Source organism: Galleria mellonella, unplaced genomic scaffold, assembly GCF_026898425.1.
Source record: "Galleria mellonella isolate WM207_F2 unplaced genomic scaffold, CSIRO_AGI_GalMel_v1 utg63, whole genome shotgun sequence".
Lineage (NCBI taxonomy): Eukaryota > Metazoa > Arthropoda > Insecta > Lepidoptera > Pyralidae > Galleria > Galleria mellonella.
This window is the reverse complement of record NW_026442130.1, coordinates 9,384,011-9,408,292: the sequence shown is the minus strand read 5'-3', so window position 1 is coordinate 9,408,292 and position 24,282 is coordinate 9,384,011. Positions and strand designations below refer to the sequence as shown.

At 31.4% G+C, this 24,282-nt stretch overlaps 1 protein-coding gene across 4 annotated transcripts in view; it reads right to left on the bottom strand.

Annotated features, from left to right (window-relative positions):
- Nucleotides 1-671: 671 nt before the first annotated feature.
- The window catches only part of LOC113521669 (angiogenic factor with G patch and FHA domains 1), a 33,016-nt gene continuing 9,405 nt past the window's right edge, over nt 672-24,282 (bottom strand). For all 4 annotated transcript variants that reach the window (XM_031909966.2, XM_026907282.3, XM_052899989.1 and 1 more), the window contains one exon: nt 672-1,152. In XM_031909966.2, the coding sequence (XP_031765826.2) occupies nt 976-1,152 (177 nt within the window). In that variant the 3' untranslated portion in view covers nt 672-975. The remainder of the gene's footprint in view (nt 1,153-24,282) is intronic.

The window sequence follows — 24,282 nt, the reverse complement described above, 5'->3', positions numbered from 1 at the left end:
AACTCTGGCAGGTAAATTGCCAAGCGAATACATACGGCAGGCGGGGTAAATGTTGCGCTGGCGCAACCCTGTAATTGCTGTTTCTAGGAAACGTAATGAACACCAGGTGTTGTGTGTCATTTACTTCGATTCCACAAGTCGAGAGGTTGTATTAATTGTTGCCTTGTAAGAGTTACTGGCAACGCTAATGTTGAGTTATTACGCTTGTGTGAGGACAATTTATGTAAATATAGTGGAGCTCTGTGCAGTTTGTGTAATAAGCAGTATGCTTGAAAAGTTATTATTGAAATCCTTTCCAGGTACTATTATTTTAGTTGAAGAAGTCTCCAAGGAGCACAAATAGTACTATTTACATGTTAAACTAGTTACATGTAGCGAAGCATCAGAATTTTTACAAATTAATTTTTAGTCCACTTCAGAAAATACTGTCATTAATTTATTTGGTGATGAAACATCGCTCGTGAAGAAAATATTAATTTCAAACAATTCGAAGGGGAAAAGGATGCAGGATATTATAAATTTTATGAATGAGATATTAATCGTTAAATATAGGGTCAGAAAGATATAATGATAGCAAATATCTCGTTCATAAATTTGTAAAATGACTTACATTATCACGTAAATTGAAAACAGATAGAGCACTAAAGACAAAAACAATAAAAAAATACCAACACATATATTCTTATATTTAATATAAATAATCATTAACTTAATTTTAGAAATTATTATACGAATTATTTACAGGTTTTATTAATTAGATTAACATTTGAATTAATGATAGATGATAAAAATTCGATGACGAAAATTAGCACTCTCTCTAATATTATAAACGTGAAAGTGAGTTTGTTTGCTTGTTTCTATATACAAATAAATAGCGTCTAAAGACTTAATCAATCAATATTAAATTTAACTTACTATATGGGATGGAGAAGGATAAATGTATTCAGTCATTACACAGATTAAAAAAAGAATAATTTATTCAGAATCATCATCTTCAGCTTGGAATGCTTTGGCGGGTGGTTTTAACATTTTGCTCCTGTTTGCCAAGCGCAGTGTTGATGAGCCGAGTCGGTTGATGTTCTTAGGAGGCGCAGACGGAGCGCCCGAGGTTGCTCCGAGGCCTATCTTCCCCTCGTTACTAATTAAGGGCACCTGTAACAAATATCAAATTTGAAGTTTCATGAAGATTCTTTGAATGGTGTAAATTATTTTTTTATGTACTAGCTATAACCTGCGACTTCGTCTGCGTAAATTTGGATAAAAAGTTCCCATAAATATGGATTAATTATATATATATATATATATATATATATATATATATATAATATGCATCTCATTATCATAACAGCCGTTAACTGTCCATTGCAGAATATGCACCTCCCCTTGAGGGATTTTGCTTGTAGTTGCCATACTTGGTAGGCGGGTTGGCCATTAAGTTCTCTTAGTTGCTTTTTACGACGCCCAGGGGAAAGAAAGAGGTGGACCATGTTGTGTCAGGACTCCACTACAATATATACAATATATATCTAGTCAAATAATTTAAGAGATGGTGTGATTAAATCACCAGGAATTAATGTTCGTCATTTATGCGGAAGAGTATGTTAATGTTTTAGTAGGGGTGGTGGTGGACAAGTTGTATTTTTATGTTTGGTGAGTTTGTAATATGTAAACCTTATTGTTTTTCATTACAATATGATTAGCAATTATATTATTTATATATAAAATTATACTGATACAATAACTTCTTGACTAATCTAAGAACATAAATGAAAAAACGTAATATATTATTTTTTTATTAGCACTTTCAAAGCTTTTAATTTTCTAGTTTATCCTTCTGTAAAATTTCAAACAAATCCGCCGAGACGTCTCAATGTTATTGAAAATAAACACGGTTGAATTATAGCTTTTTGAATGCTGATGATATTCCACAGACTGAATTTTGTAAAGGTAGGATGTTGTAATAAATTCGATGTATTCTCTCATGCAGCGCTCTGAATCAGTAACAGTGCTATATCAAGTTTTATGTTATTGTAGCACTGTGTACAGTTGCACATATATTCACATTAAATATAATAGACAGATGGGAATTTATACATACATGCATATATATTACTCATAAATTCAATCAGATTATTTTTAATGATAAAAGAATTCACTCAAAATGTTTCATAGACACATTAGACTGAAAAGTTGATATTGTTCCGCATATAATATCTAATTGTAACAAAACATACTTATGAATGATATTTTGTAGACAGATTGAAAATATTTGAATTTAGAATGCGAAATCGAGTACCATAAATAGATGTTGCTTTGCAACATACGAATATTTTCTTAATTTGGAAGTTCTTTAAAAGAAGTTTTATGTACTTCTGTATTATTTTAAACAACCTCTATAAAATCACCATAATTTTAATTAAATAATTATTAATTTTGTATGTACAACAAATATAACTGCTAGTCTCACTTTTAATTCACAAATTGCGTCATATAACTACGACAAATGAAAAGCATCATCGTCAAAAAAACTCGTTCATTAACGTTATTAGTATGAGTTACATAGACTAGAAAAAAAGTGCAACGAGTCAGTAGACCATAAATAATGGATAACTACGCACCCATTACTTTTATAACGACAGACAGACAATGTGTTATTAGCGATTCATTGTCTAGCCAGGTTAACATCCTAGACAGCGGAAGTCCAGATTTCCTGCTGCACGCATCAAATATGGTATAGGCCAAAGATTGTCAAAGTGAGTGCCTTTGGGATGACAGACTATAGTGGTTAATGGTATGAGCAAAATTGAATAGAAACACGTGCTTAGATTGAATTGGTTTGAATTTAAAACACTAGAAAGTAGATTCAGAGTTTCTGCACATGAAAGATAATAATTGGTGTAAAGTTTTCTCAGTGAAAAAAGATTTGTATTGAATAACGCACACGAGTCCGCTCGTCCGTTGCACAAAGGAAATATTTCCTCTGTGTTGTTTACTAACAATCTGGTAAAAACCAGAGATTAAGAATTTAGTCCTTCGCGGAGAAGTCTTGTGCGCAGGCTATACAATAGGAGAGAGTGTGATACGAAAGACAAAGCTTGAAGCTCAAATCCGTGCTGCGTATTATCGTTGTTGATAAGAGAAAATAGAATATAAATAAAGATTTTACATCCCACAAAAAAAGGCAACTTCAATTGTAGCAAAACTTGTTATTTTGTTTAAAAATTAAACCGATTTTGATGAAATTCCTATGGGCCCAATCAGAAAGTCTTAGATTTTTATTTTCAGATAAAAAAAAATACAATTGAATTGACAGCCTCCTTCTTTTTTAATTCGGTTGAAATAAACAAAATATTTCTTAAAATATGCAACAATTTCATTATTTTCTAATTTAATTCGCTCGTAGTTTTTAATAATCTTTTTATTGAACTAAAATATTATTTAATAAAATTACATGTAGTCCTGACACCCAAACTAGCGTTAACTGTATGTCAGTTATCAGTACCTTCCCAAGTTACAATTTATTTATAGTTCCATATACATATACAGATTCACATCACTTAATAATATACATTTATAATATTGCTATATTTAGATTGTAACTGAAAGGCTTCTAGACCCTATTTTAAAAAGATAAGAATTGTGAACATACGTTAGAAATATGTTAGTGTATTTATGTTTTTGTACAAAATATAATTGTTATATTCTGTTTAAACTTTTGTAGTTAGATTATTAACAGAAAACAACTTTTGTACAAAGTCTCCCTCTGGAGAGGAGACAAAAGTCGAAGAGAGAAAAGTTTATTGCTTGGGTACCTCTGTCCCATTCGTGTTTCAACCGTGAAGCAGTTGTGTTTGCATGGCTGTGTTTCGGTTTAAAGGGTGGGATATGACGTGAATTTACTGGGTACAGAGGAATAACACCTGAGTCCTCAGGAATGGCAACGCATGGGGGGTATCATGGGCGAAACAGTATACTCTGTTATGTCCATGGTACTGCTCATGTCTATAGGCGACGGTTACCACTTCCCATCAGGTGGGCCGTCAACTTGTTTGCCATTCTAAGTTGTATAAAAACAAAAAAAATCGATTTACTGCAAATTTGTTAAATGTACTTAAATGTAAATAAATGAAACTAAGCAGTAATAGATACCTACAGCACCAATAAGTTTGAGGAGTGTTGGTGTAGACGGTATGATGATATAGGAGGCCAGTGGCATAGATCAAAACAACTCCATACATGGAGTGTCCAACTCCAAAGACGCATAACTAGACTGTTTTTGCTGTACCAATAGTATGGTCGCGCACACACGGTTTTCATGCAAAGCTCACATTGTTATATTGTCTAATTCATTGATCAACTATATATAGTATACTGAAAAATATCCTTTTCTAAATTGAATAGGAAAAAATCGAGTTATAAAAAAAGAACAGACAATTTTTTCTACATTATAGATAATTAATGAATGAATAACATAAAAAGAAAGAAATACATATCTATTTAGTGCTTAAAATTACAAAAATATTTAACAAAAAACAAAAGTAAAGAGGAATGAAAAAAAAAGCACAAATGGTGTCACTCAGCTATATGCCATATTCTTTCGAACATGACGCTAATTTTCAGTAGTACCAATTTGTTGGAGAGAGAGCATTACTTAAAATCAAACAAAAAAAAATACTGGACTGAGTTGGTAATAACAAATGGTGTGCAAAGTACGCACAAAACCAATAACAGAATCTTAATTTTAGTAGGATCTAGGATAAACATAATGCGTGTGTTGGCTAGATGTGAATACAAGATATACTCGTATAACAATAATATTATAAAATTAAATAAAAATAAACAAAGTAATACAAATTGTATAAAGATTAACATAAATTATGAGAATAATTTAACTACATAGATTTGTTTATATAATAATCCAGGAAGGTGTTGTTCTTGCAACTGGAATCTATCATTATTTTCTATTTACAAAAGGATAAAATATCTGCTTTTATTTAGAAAAGGATTAATAAAAATAAAATATGAAGCAACAAAAAGAAGAAATTCCTATTTTTTCAATACAATTTGTTACATTTGTATTATTAGTAATTATTTAAACACCTAGCGACAACATATTACTTAATGAATGAGGAATAAAAAATTAACAATAGATTGTTGACGACTATTATACTTGCTAACGAATGGCTGAACACTTTGATTAAGAGGAATTTACTTTTAAAAAAAATATAAGAAACTAGTTAAGTATGTATGTGGGAAAAAAATTATAGCTAGTATAAATAGTTCTAAGCACTAAGCTACTGAGTGCTTTTGCCACATTTACGAGGAAAATAAAAATAAGATATTAGTGTGATTAATTGTATGTAATCGCAACTTGGCTACGTGGCTACACGTTGATGACCTGCTTGATGGAAAATTGTACCCGTCTATACATAATTTTTTTTTTCTTTTTTTTAGTTACTTAGGTACCACGCTTGGTAGGCCGATTGGCAACCGTAGTTTAGCTTTGGTGATGTTATAATAGGGCCGGTGCTATCCATAGCTCAACCGTAAAAATACCTTTTCCGTCACTTGTGGGAAATGAAGGGGTAGTCTATTCTATAGCAGGACCACACAGCAAGTGTTATCGCTAATAGAATTTTTCACATACAAATTCTACGAGAGATATATGTTAAAACAATTTTTTACACAAAATGGAAAATAATAAATATAAAAACAGTATTGTATAGTAAAAATAATTTCGGCATGAAATAAAAATACGATTATAAAGTCAAATTCACTTAACATTGTTTTACATTATGAACGTTCTTAAATTTACAGGAAATCTAAAATAGAAGTTCCAAACTAATATTATTAGAAATAAATTTATGAGTTCATAGCACCTGCGCCGTTCAATTATTTTGGTATTTGCTTAGTATAAGTAATCAGTCAAAGAAAAGAGTTCCAAAGAGTGATCGATCAATTTTGCTATCAAAGATATAAGTTTATTGTTACCAACCTAAAAATAAATTATCAGGATATCAGACTTAGACACAGATAATATAATGCTATGTAATACAAATACTACTTCATATTCATTCATCACTCACTTTCACATCATTCACTTCAAAATATTCATATTATGATTATTAGTGTAGTGACGCCTCTCTATGATTTTATCTATAATTGAATAGAACAACTGCCAGAAATTTTGGTAATATTTATTTTTTATATTTGATTAAATTATTATTAAATCAACAGAAAAATTTAAAAAAAAGTGCAATAGAGTCTCTTCCTTTTGTTAGTCGATTAAAAATATAAGTAGCAGTAAATCAGTGTAGCTGTGAAATAAACCACACAAATACCCAGATCGACTTTCGCCTTTAATACCTACCTAATCCGATGCTCGTTTATGAATCATTTTGCGGGATACGATTTCGGCCAAAAACGGTGCTACATTAAAATTCTCAGACTCTGAATGTTAGTCTCCCAACAATCTTAAGGTGTATCTTAATATGGGCATTAGAGGCAATTACAGTTGTTGAATGCGGATCATAACTTGAAATGCACGCGCGGGCGCATCATAACCCGATGCACTTTAGATAGCGGCACAAGGCATATGCATCGCTGATTCGCTGATGCCGAGCCACAGACGTACATGACTTCGATATCGTGACAGGATAGTGTTTTAGACAATATGTAATATAATTCCTAGTGAATATTAGTGGATTTGCTGAGTAGTGTGGAGGAGTAGTAGCAAGTTTAAAAGATTATCTTAGCTAATTTAACAACAAAGACATATATCTCAGTTTTACATATAATAAGGTCGTCGTCGCCATATTATTGATATTATATTATAAATAAGCCGTAATATGGAATATATTAGGACAAGGTTCAAGTTATCACTTATGTGTTGCTTTAGTTTCTTCTTTAAATTAAAACACAGCACAGAAACAACAGTGGGATAAGGTCTTTAAAAATAGGAATAATCAAATTTGACCAAAAACAGTGCAAATAGATAAAAAAGAAAAACTAAACATAGTTATATTTTTTTATTTATTACATCCACTGGGTGAGAGTTAAATATAACACTAATAATATTGCAATAATTACTTTAAGTAAAAATATATTTTTATACAGATAAATATATGCACATTTCATAATAACATCAAAGAAATCTTCGCATATTGCGGTTAGATGAGACATAAAGATTATATGGTCGCGCTGCACTATTCCGACGTCGCATAAATCAAATGCTCGCTGAAATGACCACATTACGGTCTGTGGTGTTGACAATGACTGTTAGGAAATATACTGCACCGAGTGTCAATTTTCTGGTCGACACTTAGGGTACGTACCTTAAATTACGTCGCTAGCCATAAAGAAGTACATTTGCACTTCAACTATTATGGTAATCACCCGTCCATCATTGCATTTTTTTTAAATCGTCACCCTTATTGTTAATTGTTTCATTCTACGTATTTTAAATGTAACAACAATTTTGATTTTATGATAATTACTATTTTTTACCCGCGATGCTGTAATATTAGCAAAGATTACAATCAAGTTTACTTATTTACAGTTATTGTTACAATTTACATGTCGCCATTTATTTGCTATTACTTTGTCATTTTCCATATTCTATAAAAAAAAAATTAAAATATCTTCTACCTGAAGAGAAGATAAAGAGAATATATGTATAATCCAAACACTACAAACTTTCACATTTATGAAATTTGTAGGTCGCAAACTTTTGTAATGGGGCTTGGATTTTTGTTTTAGTTGACATTTGATACACAGTACATATAGCATATTAGCATATAGAAAATTTTGGATTCTATTTAAATAGAAAACAGCCATTATAGATGCAAAGATAAGAAACGTACTAGCCGTACAATTATTGCATAAATTGGGTTAATGAAACCCATTAACTTTAGCTGTTATTTGCCTAGTACTGAGAAATTATTGCCGACAGCAATTATATTAGCATCGCGTATTGCGAAGTACGTACCTTAAACCACCTATCTGTGACCCCGTTTACGAATTCCCCGGGACCAATAAAGTCTGGTTTCAGACAACTTATTAATATTACTAACGCAATAATAATTCCACCATTCCGAGAATGCCTAAATTCATAATTTATTTTCAGATTCTGGGAAAAGCATGAACGCAATTGTTATATAATTGGCTGGATACTTATTTTGTTAATACAATTTTCCAAATTTATATTGGATGGCTTAAAACATGTTTCAATTTAATCAAAATTAGTAGAATACATGAATTATAAATATTTTATAATTTGATTGAAACATAACATTTCTGTATCTAAAATAAGTCAATTTGTTTAAATCATTTTACAAAGTAGGTTTTGTACCTATTTTGTAAAAATCCCTAATTTATATCAACATATAAATTACGGTGGCACATCTTTTGTAATTATGAAAAGAAATAATTCAAAGGAAAATTCGTAATACGCTGATATATGATTTGTATGTTAATATAACCAGAGAGAGACTTTGTACAAAAGTCGTTTGCTTGGGTACCTCTGTGTTTCTACCATGAAGCAGTTGTGTTTGTATGGTTGTGTTTCGATTTAAACAATATATATGTAAAGTGAGATATGACAGTGAATTTATAAGATATGGAGGCATAACACCTTACTCCTCAGCAATGACATACACATGGGGGGTATCATGGGCGAAACAATAAGTATATTGTACTGCTAGATCCATGGTACTGTCAATGTTAATAGGGAACGGTTACCGCTTTACATCAGATGAACCATTACCTTGTTTCCAATTCGAAGTTGCATAAAAATAAGGATACTGTTTGTTAAAAAAACTTGGTTTACGTATAAACCATATCCTAAATTAACACACACTTTGCTTTTTAACTAATCAGGTATTTTTTATGATACTTGGAATGACAAAGAACCTAACGGTTTATCTCATGGAAAGTGAAATATATCTCCTATAGGCGTGAATAGCACCATAGACATCACTGAATACCATATAACTACTGTGACGTCCATATTTTTCCTGTGTTACCTTTTTTGAAGACTATAGTATAATGCCTCTGTCTACATCTGCTGTAATTGTGACAAAAGCTATCTTTAAGTAAAATTTATAATATGGTAGTTACTTATTTTAGATATATTGTCGGGACTTGACGCCATGAAAAATTTTTGTTGCCATAATAAGATACTATTTACCTGCAAAAATTATTTCATCGTGTTATGTCCTGATAGTGTATTTAAAATATGTATCAACAACGCGAAAGTTTTAAATTAATTAAGTTTTACTAGGTACCTATTTTTTTTTTAAAAAATCGTATATGTATACTTAGAATACGATTTTTTTGCAGTTATTATAATAAGAAGTTTGCGGGTGTATAGAGCGTTCGCATCGTAAGTGGTCGGCTGAACCCGGCTGATTTGTGTCTGGTCGCTAGTCGCAATGATGAATGAGCCATATACGTGACTCGCATAAGAAGTGAGATTTAATAAAATAGTAAAATAGGCCAGACGGATACTGGAGCTATACGTGTATAAAGTGTTAGTATATATTTATCAGTAAGCTAGTATCTATAGTACAAACTTAGTTCGGGACTAGAAAGAGCTATGTAATATTTTCTGTGGCAATATTTTATTAAATTGTAGAGCTTGCTATCATATTTAATGGGAAAAATATAACTCAGAAAATTCTAAAAGCTATGCCAAGTAGATAATTCTTTGAGGTGGTGTTTGATTTTAATAGCGCAAAACAGAAACTCTTGGCGCAGGTCGCGTGTTTCCACATCTGCATACGAATTGCACGTTCTCTGCTTATATCGGTTTACGACCACTGGCTCGCACATAAACGTGCATGCACCGACTGACGGACATGCAAATTGCAAATATTCTGTATACCCACTGATTACAGCGTCGCGCGTCGTGTTAACAAACATACGCTCTGCGACCAGACGTCCACAACATTTAGAGTTTAGATGATATTACAAAAGAAAATTTACTGTAAGTCAGCACATAAAAAACGTTCTGGCAAAACAATAAAAAGCTAGATAAACCCGAAACGACTTTAGACTGTCCTTTTAAATGGTATATATCGCGATGTTAAACACTTGGGCGTGGAATCATGTCAATAAAGGCAGCCGTAAACTTTCGATTTAAATTGCCCGGGCCTACGTTCAGCTCGTTTCGTAGTGTTGCTATTGCGGCCTTCATAGCTTATGGATACCTAAGAGACCAACGGAATGGTCTCGAACGCGTAGCATAACGCGTTTAAAAATGCAAAATACACGAGTACTAAAGCGATAATGAAGCACGATAATGTTTTGGTTTTACGGAGCGTGCACAAAGGTGAAGGCGATATGGGTGTATGCATACAGAACGTGCAGTTTGATTTCTTTTTGAAGGTTTCAGACAGTCATTGTCGATTGTATGTTAAAGAAAGGAAGGAATTTTACTGCACTTATTCTTGAAATAGTTCTGACTTTATGGTTGGATTTTTTACCTGTTAAAAAAGTTTTGCAAGTTACACTATGATAAATTTAAACATTATTTGCGCTAAGTTTCAAATGTGTGTTCGAACAATGTCCCTTTTTCAAATTTAAATAAATTATTTTAAATAGAGCATTAGGAATTAGAACTTTTTAAAAAAATCAATGTAGAATATTCACATTTGAAATATTTTGCAATGTTCATAGACATAATTTTGGCTATTTAATAATGTAGATAGATTAGTTATATATACTTTAATTTGTAATAAAAGGTGCGGATTTACAAGTTATGAATAAAATGTAAGGCACTGATGATTTTATTGTAGACATACATTTTTAATGCATCTACGAGCCTGCTATAGATTTACCATTAAAAACCGCCAATACTCGTAGTAACACTAAGAAAATAAATGGAACTGTGGTGTTAGTACAGAACCTAATTTACAAGAGAGAGGACAAGGGAGGGTAATAACCAGGACGGCTGAAATGAATGGTTGTTAACCGTTAAAAAAAGAACGGCAAATATCATTGCCCAATATAGCAATTTTGCCTCTCCTGCCCGGAGAGGCAAAATTGCTGCACTGTTTAGTTGAACCGAGCAAGCAACTGGTGATCGGCGACCCTGTGACTGGCGTGGCGTGCGAAGCTATTTGCATTGTCTGGCATGGCGGAGACGCCGTGCGCTTTCTGCCGGCGCGCGTTCATTCACGTTTTTATTAACATAAGTATTTACATTTCAGCGTTAAATTGGTCGCATGATAGTCACAGTTCATAATAAAATTTGTGATATTTATATCTACTGTTTGTTCCACAAAAAGCAGAGACTTTTATCGTAAAAAAAAAAAACACCTGTAAACGTTAAGATTTTTCGTAGACACATTACATTGTCGTGGTTTTGTGTTTTCATTATTTGATATATACTGGCTTTGTAACAAGTAGTTTTTTGCTTAGAAATAAAAAAGTAGTTTCAATTATCACAAAATTGATACGAAACTAATATGAGAACTACGACATCGATGGCACAAAAAATTAAAATTGGTTCGATTTTCTTGACGTAATCGTGTGACAATAGCTACAAAAAAAAATTAATTAAGAATCTTTTCTTTTTAGAAGTTCTCCTTTAAATACTTATTACATTACTTGATACTTTCTGCTAAAATTTTAGAATATTCTGATTTTGTAATGACTCGTCAATTTGTTTATGTATTTATTTATTAAACAAAAGATCTAAAGGTCTAAACAAAAGATGTTCGCAATGTTTTATGTAGTAGTTCCTAATAAGCATGGGTAATATCCATATCGCTCCAATATCTATATATTAGGTTCCACTGAAAATTGATTGCGGAAAAAAGGTATTCAAAGATACACCCATTTTGATATCGCTTATACTATTTGTTTGGACAACTGATATATAACATATCTATTATTGGACCAATACATAGATATTGTAACTAAAATATATAGATATGACTGTATATTACCGATTCCTAGTTAATTTACAACCAATGATCATAATAGAAAATAATTTTTAGGCGAAAAGTGCATTACGGATTATAGTCGTGAGCATATTTATCTTTTATATAATGTGATTGGACTGTATAAAAGATGACAGTAATTATTGCGAGAAAAAGTTTTTATGTATGTGAAACCGGCGTTATAATTTATTTAAAAATATGATTACTTATAAGTAAAAATAGATACGTTCTAAATTTAAAACTTCCCTCCACATTTTTTTTCGAGTTAATTAAAATTACCGTGTCTCATTGTAAAATGAATTTGCGTCGAGATCATTTTCGCGCTATGATTTTTTACGATTTTAAGTGTCGCCTGAAACCGGACGAATCGTACGACAGACTTCAAATGGCATTCATGGATGAAGGCTCTTCTAAGGCAACCGTGTATCGTTGGTATAATGAATTTAACAGCAGTCAACTAACTTTGGGGATGAAGAAAAAGTGGTCGCCCTTTGACGGCTGTTACGGAAGAAAACGTGTTAGCAGTGAAAAATTTTATCCAAGACAATAGACGAGTTACATACCAAGAGATTCAGTATATACATCAGATTGGATCAGGAAGCCTTCACGAAATTCTACACGTGTATCTACGGGTGTGGAGGATAGTTTCACGCTGGGTGCCGCAAAACCTCACCGAAGTTCAGAAGCAGACAAGGGGGGAATGGTGCCATGATATGATAGACAAATTTGAAGCAGGCTCGTCCCGGCGTGTTTACGACATCGTTACAGATGATGAATCCTGGATTTAAACAAAGCGCCAGTCGACAAGAGTCGAAAGAGATTTCTTCAGGTTCGGCAACGCGCGCGTAATACCCCTGATATTGCAGGTGTTCATAGGCTACTATAACTGCTTACCATCAGGTGGGCCGAATGCTTCTTTGCTACCTCAGTGATATATAAAAAAAAATCATAAGCGTACACGCTCAACTTCGTTTTATACTATTTAGAGACTATTTTCCACAGATATAACAATACAGGATCAATTACTAAATAAGCACTCATTGGTGACAGATACAAAGTGGAATCGAGCATTTGAATCGCACTTAATACGAACAGGGAAGGGCCAAAGGCGACTCTCGTGCAATGTATCTCATATATTTTAAAGGTTATCCAGAGATTTCCGCGACTGTGGGCGGACGGGTGATTTGCAAAACGCCATGTTCGCGTTTATATGGCCACATCGTTGTTCAAGTTCTACACTTACTGCTATGAGCACTAGGTTTAGAACTAATTATGTACCAGTTTACACGATAATCTCTTGTCTGTATTATGTTCATATACCTTAAGATGATGCATCAAAAGACATAAACAGGCCAAAAACAGTCGGTAAAAATCACTTTCAACTATTTAATTACTTGAATAGGTTTTCGTGAGTTCTTATTTGTAGTGAAGTTAGTTGTTTAGACTTTCGGGATTATTGTGATTTATAAAACAGAACCGTTTGGATAGATGTTATTCTTATTTAAAGTGAATGAAACAAGTGATATATGTAACGTTTTTAGCACTTGATTCTCTATGCCTATATTGTAAATCTATTTGGAGTTAATTGACTTGACACAAGCAAGTTGGTGAAATTTTTACACGTACCATCGTATATACATGAAACAATGTTTCGCCACGACTCACGATTCATTTAGCTTGCGCATTGAATTATCCTTGCGGCGGCGCGGTAAGTCAATATTACGGCAACATTGTTGTTCGGTTTTACCGCAAAATAACCGCAATCATATGATACTCTAATAACAGTGACACATACATCATTACTGGCGTATGATTTCGTGTCCATATTCTTTAAGGGGAATTAAAGGCTATCTATAATGCTAATAAAGAAAGACGAAAATACTGCAGAGTCTGAGTTTTTTTTTATAATATGAAAATAAAATGATAACCCCGCCTGAGCGGACGGTACGTGTGCATGAAGTCAGTTTTGTTGGCCCATCATATCGCACTTACATTCATAAATGATTCATAAATTTAAAAGAAAACATAAAATTTTCTTTTACACATAAATTTCATTCTTATTGTTTTTAATTTGTGTTGTAAAAGTTATAATAATTTTATAAAAAAAATTGCTTGTGGTATAAATTTTAATACTACTTTCGGCTCAACATTTCTTTTGATACAAAACCACGATATTAAATTAGTTCTTCAGGTGTGGTCTGGGTATATGTTTAAATTTAAGATATAGGGAAAACGTAGTATTATTATAAATAAGACCTTAATGTTGTTAAAATTTGTGCACGAGATTGATGTTAACGTTTACTTAAACTTTATCTTTTCATTTATGTGCTTTTTGACCGCTTAAAAGGCAGTTTAAGTAAGAGTACCTACAAATTTTTGTTCGAATTTTAAGACTGCATCTTGTGAAGTCCCAAAATAAAGTTTATTGTTAGCGTGGGTTGTAGCGGGCTTTATTTTAAAAAATAAAACCTTATACCGCTCGTCTTAAAAAAAATAACTAATAACTCTCATGTAGTATTTTTTTGGTATTTTGTAAACTTAAGCCTTTTATTATTAAGAGATTGAAAAATACCTTCCGACAACACATTCCGATAGGGCAATGAAGGATTATTTAGGATTCCCAAATGCACGGTTACACATTTAAAATATTTGCAAATAAACCAGTTATTCATAAAAAAACTCAAACGTCTAATAAATCTATTTTAGCTATTGAAATGCCTTTTTGTATTGCGCTAATTTCTGAATGTGAAAGAAAGTGTCTATATACATACGAGAAATTAATGAATTCATTGTGTTTTTGCCCTCTGAAGAAGACTTCCGGAATAAGTCGGAAACGGCAAAAGTAATGTGTTTTATTAATTTCCCGTATGTATAAAGATATCGACAACCGATGGGGGAAAAAAGTTCTTAAGTGGCGACTACGTACGTGTAAACGCAGGACGACCCGCCACTAGATGGAGTGACGATCTGAAATGCGTTGCAGGGAGTAAGTGGATGCAGGTGGCTCAGGACCGTTTTATGGCAATCTATGGGGAAGGCTTATGTCAAGCAGTGGACGGATAATGGCTGGAATAATGATGATGATGATGATGATATCGATATCTAATAAAAAATGAACATGAGTTTTAAAAATAATATTTGAATTAAAGTGGCGAAATACTGTAATTCTTAAAATACTAGGTAGAATATTGTTATTTTAATGAAAGAAAGAGTTAGACCATATAATAAACTGAAATTATATACACTGTAATACATATAAACTGAAATTATGAGATTATAATTTAATAAGTACATTTTATGCTGCAAAAACATTGACTCCAATCGATATAAAACATTGGAGAACGATGAGAATTTCCTGCATATATTATCTCTGACTGTAAAAATAAAATCGATTCAGAATTAGTAAACATATGCCGAAAAATAAACAAAAAAGAAACAAGTAAATATAAGAATAATCTGCTGCGTCACTGGCTAGGCTACCGGAGTGACGCATTTCTTAATTTATCTGATACAACTTGAGTAGTTTTTCATTGGAAACAAATTAAGGTGTCACTTCATTATTAATATGTGACTAATTGGCAAAATAAAGTGGAATGTAGTCTGGGCACTCAATTAAATTATTTACATATTTATATGAGCATTTATATACCTAAAAAATAAAATAATGTCATTTCATGTCGTTAAATTTACATTATTATTGTAGAATTGGGCGTTTTTATTATTTATTTACAAAATGTATATATATCTATTAGTTATCTACTGTACATAGAACAAGCTCTGATTATTTTGGGACTAGATAACAGTATATATAGTCTATTTTAATAGAATTTATTGAAAATTTAACACAGTTTTGTTATAATTATCATACACAGATTCTCTAAATGAAATCTCAACAAAATGAAACATTTAACAACTAATTGATTTTTTATTTGTACTACCTTTGGACATCAATAGACTGTTTTTCGGTTGAATCAGATATCCGTCTATTAACAATTTGATTATGATCTATTAAAACATACTATTTAAACTAATTATTTATACAGCCTTTATTTCTGATTAGTTTCCATTGAGGTAAGATATTGATAATCAAAGTTATCGATAGTGGAATAGACGATTTGCTTATTTGCGGAAGGAGTCAAATTTCATTACGAGACGATTTGTAAGAATGAATGATACAGATGTACGTAAGGATATGATCTTTGGCACATGGTCCTCTCTATCTATTTCACAAGGATTCGAACGTGAATATAGATAAATGTATGTTAATGAGCTATTTGAAATTACAAATAGGCTATTTGCTTTATAAATGCTTTCATTATTACTCAGAAAATAAGTTCCCTGCTGTGATTTCTCTATGTGAGAACAAATAATGTTGTTTACAATAGTAATCGAAAGATTTTTACATACTACAATATTGCATGTATCCCATTCGAGTGGTAATTTAAGTTAATTTTAATAATATTATTTGTGCTGACCTCATTACCATTATGAGATTATAATAATAAAAACCATATATAATTAGCTATTACAAAAAGGTTGTCCAGGACACAGAACAGGACATCAAATAGGAAATAGATGACTTTACACATTGTACCTACAACCTACAATAGAAAACGTAAAAACTTATGTATAGCGAATTATTTTGTTTGTATAACTCAGATTTACGGGCCGTTCACACTTAAGTACGCCTGTTATTAAATGATTTGTTATTAAAAAAACAGATCTCGGATTTAACATTTATAAAACAATGCTATATTTAATAGAAAAATGTAAATTTGAATTTACGAATATTTAAAGGATAAGATGAAGATTCTGTTTTTGTTGCATTTTTTTTAATATTTCAAAATATCGTTTTCAGTTCTGAATAGACTTTTAAGGATATTTTTACCATCGATAGGCTATTTCTAGAACTTTATTTCTAAATACTTTTCAGAAGACTTAATTCGTTTTATATTCTTGCGACTATTTTACGCGACTACGTAGCCGACTTTGAATAGATTTTCTCATTTTTTGTAATAGACAGAGTTTGCTCCTGTGTTGGTCCATTTTAATTTTGTGAAGATTAAAGCTTCTTAAATTCTATCACATCACTATCTTTTACCTATGACGTTAACCGCGTGACCAGGATATGAAGAATTTATACCTGATCGGATAAAAAGTCTATGCCCTTCTCTATTACATATAGTACATATATATTATATATAACAAATAATGATTAGTTGAGGCTCTAAGAGGTAACAAACAAATAAATTTATAATACTATGAGTAGTAATAATTGTTATCACCATCTTTGGTATATGTAAATATAAAATGTAGAATGAAATCATACGTACACGGAGGTATAAACGCTATGGTCAATGAAAATATAATTTTATTAGTTTGTTTTTCTGTCCTGGTCACTATAATACACGTATTTACTATTATCTCCCACGATAAGCTTATTACTGCCACATTGTTCCATTGCACGTATTTGTAACCAACTCACAAAGTTACTGAAAAGGCTTAATTTGACATTTAACCAATAAAGACGTCTACTATAATAGTACTTCTTGAATATAATATTTAAATAGGAGAATAATAGATACATTAACATTCTTCCTAATATCATATTGTAAAAGTTTGTTATCTGGGGTCGATTCCAAGGCGTCATTTCTCTAATTCTATCTCTTAACCTAATATTATAATTTGATAGCTTAGCAATACAACTAAATAAAAAAAAACAACAAAACAAAATTATACAAAAAAATATTATTATTCAACAAGCTAATATGAATTAAAATTCTAAGAGATTTAAGTCAAAATTATTATATTTTCTTTATGACGGTTCAGAAGATAGTAATTTTGCGAAGATATCAAATTAAAATAGAGTAGAATCTCGATTATTCGAACATTGATTCTCCGAATATTCGATTAACTGGACTTAATCTTCGCGTTTCTATTTACCGATTTAAAAATGATATTATGTATTAATTGAATTATGTATGTAAACCCCTTTATATTTAAAAAAAATATTTAAATTTAATTATGTATTGTTTACTTTCGAAATCGATTATCCGGATTTTTTATTATATGGAATACCCTTGGTTTTATTTGATTCAGATAATCAAGATTCTAATGTATTAGGTTTAGAGAAATAGGGTCATAGAATCGATCGTCCATTTCTGTCATAGCTCTATCTGATGAAGAAAGACAAACTATTTTGTTCCGGTCACGAAGGGGGTATCGTGGGAATAAATCTACCTATCTATATTATTTTGGGTGTGTAATATAAATGTATTAACAAAAACAATGTATGTTTTATATTTCAGTATATTTATCAGTGGTCTAGTACACATAGTCAACTCTGTTTAATTTGGGACAAAGCAATCTCTGAAAATACGTCCAATGTAAGTTCAGTAAAAAAAAAATACTTGAGTGGTGTACCTATCTTCGTTGTAAAGGCATGGTCAAGTATTTGCACGACACTCAAGTGTCGCCAACATTATGCAGAAATATAGTAAAATATCCTGCTTGATTGTATTGTTAACAAAGTACACATCCTAAAGGCAAAGTGGGATAAATGGACATAACCACAACATAAAAACTCCAATTGTCAAATTTATAAATTCAAATAATTCAATATTTTAAATATTAAATTAGGTGTTATTAGGTATGTTGCAGTAGGTAATATGTTTTTAAAATCCTTAGGATACGTTTTATTAATTATTATAAAAGGCATCTTTAAAATGGGGTAAAGAGGTTACTTCAGGATCGGCAACGCGCGCGTTAAAGATTACCATCAGGTAAGCCGTATATTTGTTTACCATCTCAACGGTATAAAAAATAATTACGGCCGTTGTATTCATTTTTACTATTTTACGATGCTTGAGATATCATAAAAAATTCAACGCTATTTGAATGATTAAAATTAAATTACTCAGTATGACGTCGATCAGAAGGGCGGACTTGAATTTAGAACTACATGAAAAATAAAACATTTGTTTTATTATATGATTTTAAGTTTAAAATGCTTTAAATATTTTTTATTGATCTTTTATTTTATCTTTTATTAGTAAAGTTCCTAGTACACACTCCAGTAAAAAGTGTGAAACTGGAAAATGTATCTTGTACTGCCTGTAAAATTACGAATTCAAAGGATCGTTCTATAACAATACCGTAACCTCAAATATAACAAGGTTGGACACAGAACTAGAGATTCTATTGGTACAGCACTCCTGGAAATACCAAAACGTGCGTTTTAACGCTAGCGGTTATTTGCATGTGCGTAAGTACTAGTGATTGTTAGAACTTGTACAAAGTACTCGTACAAGGAGGCACTTCGAGTAAGAATAGCAGTTTAAAACATTTACTTTATAATATTATTTTTCAAACCCTGTATGTATTAATATCTATCTATCTGTGCCTAATTTACATGGGTCAACTTAATACAAAACATTCAATATTTTATCTACCGATACAAAAATTAATTTAAGATAGATTATACCTACATAAAAAAACGTACAAAAAATGTTTAAAAGATACTACAACCAGTATTAAAATTCGTTGCGTGATTTAGAAGAAGTAAAAGGGAAGTAGACAAATGCAGATAGGTCGTTTGTTTTGGTTTTTTGTAATGTTCTATACTATCGCCAGAAATGTAAAAATTTAAAAGAAAAAAAAACCTTTAACAATAGCTTACTAGTTTATAGATAGAATATTTTTTTTTAGCAACCTGGAATGACAAATCCGTAGATTGCCCACCCGCCTGACCGAAGTGTTTACCGTCGCCTATATACATGAATGGCATCATAAATATCCATTGGCATATTTATTTCCCAGGGGGGCCTGGTCTTTAAAAATGGTTATAGGTACCAGACGATTTTAGGTTGGGAGTGATCTATCCGTCCTCCCCTCTAAATACGCAAATATGAACATCAGTCACGTTGTGACGTCTAAGGATCCCTAAAGCATTATTATTACCGAGAATTAAGATGTTTTATCTCTGTATCCTGTATTTTACTTTGTAGTCGTAATTGTACGTTTACTTTAGAATCCAGTGACGATTAATAATTTGAGGTCTTGTTCCACAAACATAATACTATATAATCTTTCTCAAATTGTTTCAGAAATACCGTATGTTTTTTTTAATTTTATCAATGAAGTAGGTATTTAAGTATAGCTAACGTACGCGCGTATTGGCAACAATGTTGGGAGTGTAATGTTTGACATGCCACTCGATCAATAATACTATTTAGATAACTCTTCGTGAACTTAAGAAGAACTCGAGCATACCCTTGTTCACATTCTGTATACCATTGAAAAAATAGCGATGTAAAATTTTAATAATTTTAATGTGACCTATATGTTAATGAAAAACTGATAAAACTCATATTGGTTTGTGTCGAAATAAAAATAAGAACCCACTTTGCAATTGTAGCGAAGTTTACTGGGCTACTTTTAACACCCTAACTGGACATCTAGAAGTATTGACGATCGAAGGCACATCATATATTATCTCTCAACGAGCCGCTCGCGCAGCACGTAGGCGTGCATTATGTATCATTACAGTGTTTACGTCCAAATTGAACGTAATTTATCTGCGATAGCGTCTGCTTATTGATTCTGATTCGCCACCAGTAGTTACTAGTCTTGCCATGACTACATCTGCTATTAACAATGCCCACTTGTACTCGTAGTCAAATAAACATGTTAAAATAGGTGTCTGACCGGCTCTCTAGTTGGAAATATGCATTTACTTACCAGTGTTCTAATTTCTAGAGATACGTGTATGAAAATTTGAAAATATAAAATTTCCTTTATAATTTATGTTGTCCATTTTTATTTTTAGAAATATATAGAAAATAATAATTAATACAACAATTAACATTCAAGAAAATTAATTATTATCTTAAAAGGAGTCTGGACGACCGTTTTAATTATGAAAGTGAATTATTAAAAATATTTAATGTAATAACTACCGGTTTAATTTACGTGTAATTAGATCGAGTCATGAGCAACTGCGACGCAAGCGCGAGCCTGACGTCACAGTCACTCATGACTAAGGATCACGAATTCATCGCAAAACTAGTCGAGCTTTCTCGATATAATTACACGTGAGTTAAACCGGTAGTTATAATGTTAAAATGTAATGTGAATTGGTTCAAAACTTTTTAACGGATTTTATGTATATATTAATTTTATATTAAATTTCTATATGAACAGTCTATGTTATCTCATAAAAGACAAAAAATTGTCAGACTCATAAAATTTAATAAATTGCCAATACATAACACAAATCGTATTCAACGAATAAACTGTCCTTCTTAAAATTCTATAGTGTTACCACATGGAACAGGTTGTCCTGAATGTCTTGATCTGATTAATCATGCTATCAATACGGAATAACAAACGGAAAGTTTTAAATATATTTTTCAAGGGTTGTGTATGGCCAGTGAGAAAATAGTCTACAAATACAAAGAAAAGAACATTATAGTTTCAAATAAAAAGAAAAAAAAAACTATAAAAATATTATTAAAAAAAATACCATCCCTGTAAATATAAACATATAAAAGGAGAACTGAAAGAGCATATAAAAGTATTATTATGGATGCATAGTTCTATTAGTAAATTCTATTTATTTATTTAGGCACGTTTATTACTGAAAATATATTTGAAATTGTATGAGATTTTCAAAATAACTTTACTCTTGGCAACCTAATTATTAGCATAAATGTGAGTAAATTTTAGGTTTACTTATTATAATACTCTAATGCGAAGAGGACGCCGACAACAATAATGTTTCTCGGATGAAACATTATTGAAACCAATTATTTTTTTACATTCTTTTCGTCACGGTGAAGCTTATGAAGGCGCTTAAATATCGGAATAACGTCAATTTATAAAAAAAAAAAAAATTTGAATGATCACTATATTTTTAATCAATCAGAAATATTAAAAAGTGTCCATTTGTTTTTGTATATTTTATTAGATAACTCCATCGCCGCCACATTTCGGTAAAAGTCTATGTGTACGCTTTTAAAATAGTTCCGAACATGAATTTTAATTTCTAGATTTCTTTTTCACAAATTGTGTCTTTGACTGTACAACGACAGATCGCAGTAACTTATTTATTAAAGCCAACAATGTTACGAGAACGGATATGAATGCAAAGGGTCTTATTAAGCGAAATCCTTGTACAAATGATTGATGACAGGTGGTCAAGTGTGTCTGAAGCGAGTTCGCGAAAAACAACGTACCCTAAAGAACAAATTATGTGAGTCACATTCACATACCAGCTGTCTTCGAATTTAAAAGCACCTACATTAATAAGATGCGACAAATGACTGATTATCGTTGAATATTTATTTGTAGGTATTTACTTGTTTTGGGATGTTAGGGTCTACAGGTAGCATTGTTGTGGCGACATCTCAATAAATAATAAATCTTATTTTAAAATTCTTGTAGTTGTTTCTTATTTGTTTTTCCATTACTTTTTTTTTTTTAATATTATACACAAACATGTATTTCTTCGTTTTTTCTTATTTTCTTAGTATAGCAGTTTTAATAAATTAGTTTGTTGATAAAAAAAGACACAGTGGAAGGAAGTTTTTATTTTATACTTATAAAAGTCATTGTAAAGCATTTATTAATTAATATAATCGATTAATTATGCTGAACCTGGAAATTCTATTATTAGTTCATACACTTAATTATACTTGACTGTAGGATTGTATATGACAATAAAGTCAATATCTATAATGATTTATTAAATTAAATTTATTGATAGAAAAATTTAGAGTAACACAATGAGTATTACTCATTTTTGCTATGTTCATTTAACTGACAACCCTAAACAAGGCAAGTACCGACGTCACCGTCTGGACGTGGTTAATGGCAAGCCATCATTCGGTCGAGTCTAATGCGTCTCGCGAAGGAAAAAAAAGTGTGCAAATTGTTTTAAATGGTCAGGTAGGCCCGCGCCCGCCTGACCTACAGACAGACAGCATGCAAAAAATAAACAAACACATTTTAGGGTTATGCCTCAAGAATTGTTTAAAAAGAAATTGGTACACCTGTTCGCAATTTTCCTTTGTGAAAGCATTTCAGTTTATTATAAATAGAATCTAATATTAAACATACTTGTATAAGAGCACTAGATTCTTGACACTAAAGGGCGACCCCCTTACACGGAGGTAATACACACTCGTTATACTAATAATAAAAAAAAAAAAAACTAAGCAAGACGCGTACTATCAGTGGATTTGAAAAAATCATGTCATGACTCCAATAAATACTAAAACTAAAAAAATAAAGCTTTATATCTATAAATTTCAAATTCGATAAGATACAGCCATAGATAACTTTTTGAAGAAAAAAAAGTTGCTAAAATTTCTCAGGTATCAAGAATTTAGTTTTCTTATTGGTTATCTAACAATGCATTTAATTACGGTTATTTATTGCTCAGGTATAAGGATAAAAAGTATTTAGTGAGTTATTCTAGAATCCAACTATGTACCAAACTTCTGGAGCCTTCTTAGGTTTAAAGATATTATAATTAACTTGTCATACGGTAAGTGGATGAGATGCCAGAGGTATTCGTGTACTATAAAAGCGACCTAGCGACTTGAGACCAGAGAGTGCCACCCTCCCCTGGCATTATCACATTATTAAGACAATAGTGGCACAATCAATCAATTAGGAAAAAAAATGAGCTATACAATCCACTATTATCGAGTATCTATATACAGGTAGCTTACTCGTAGAATCCGTAAATATTCCGAATTGAACATAGTAAACAGTATAAGGAAAAAGTATTTTTAAAACAACCAGACTTGTAACATGTAAAAGAATTGAGTCAGAACTATGTGTGGGCGCAATTTGTATTACGCGTCTGAATTGATTACTTTTTACAGTATAATTAGTATGTTCTACTCTAAGAATAAAAATATATTGGTGACGTAAAAGAGTAATATAGTAACATGTATATTAGAGCGAGATAGATAGGCAATTAATTTAACGAACACTTTAGGAGCTCGAAATGTATTTATTAGTGGGAGGTACGATCAAAAAATATTTTCACGTCTTGAAGTTTAATGTGAACGGAATTGATAATATTTACATGTGCAATACTGAATATGAAAAAACAACAGAAAGGAAATATATTTTGTTAGTCTATGGTCTATCTATAGTTCTACAATATACTCAATACTATGTCCTTTTTTAATCTCAAGTATTTATTGCCGTGTGGGTCCTATAGTAATTTGGTCAAGGTATAAGTATGTTTCTCTACCGTAAAATAGAGTTTCCGTTTGAAGAGTGGAATATGGCAATGAAATAAAGTGTACGAAGGAATATTAGT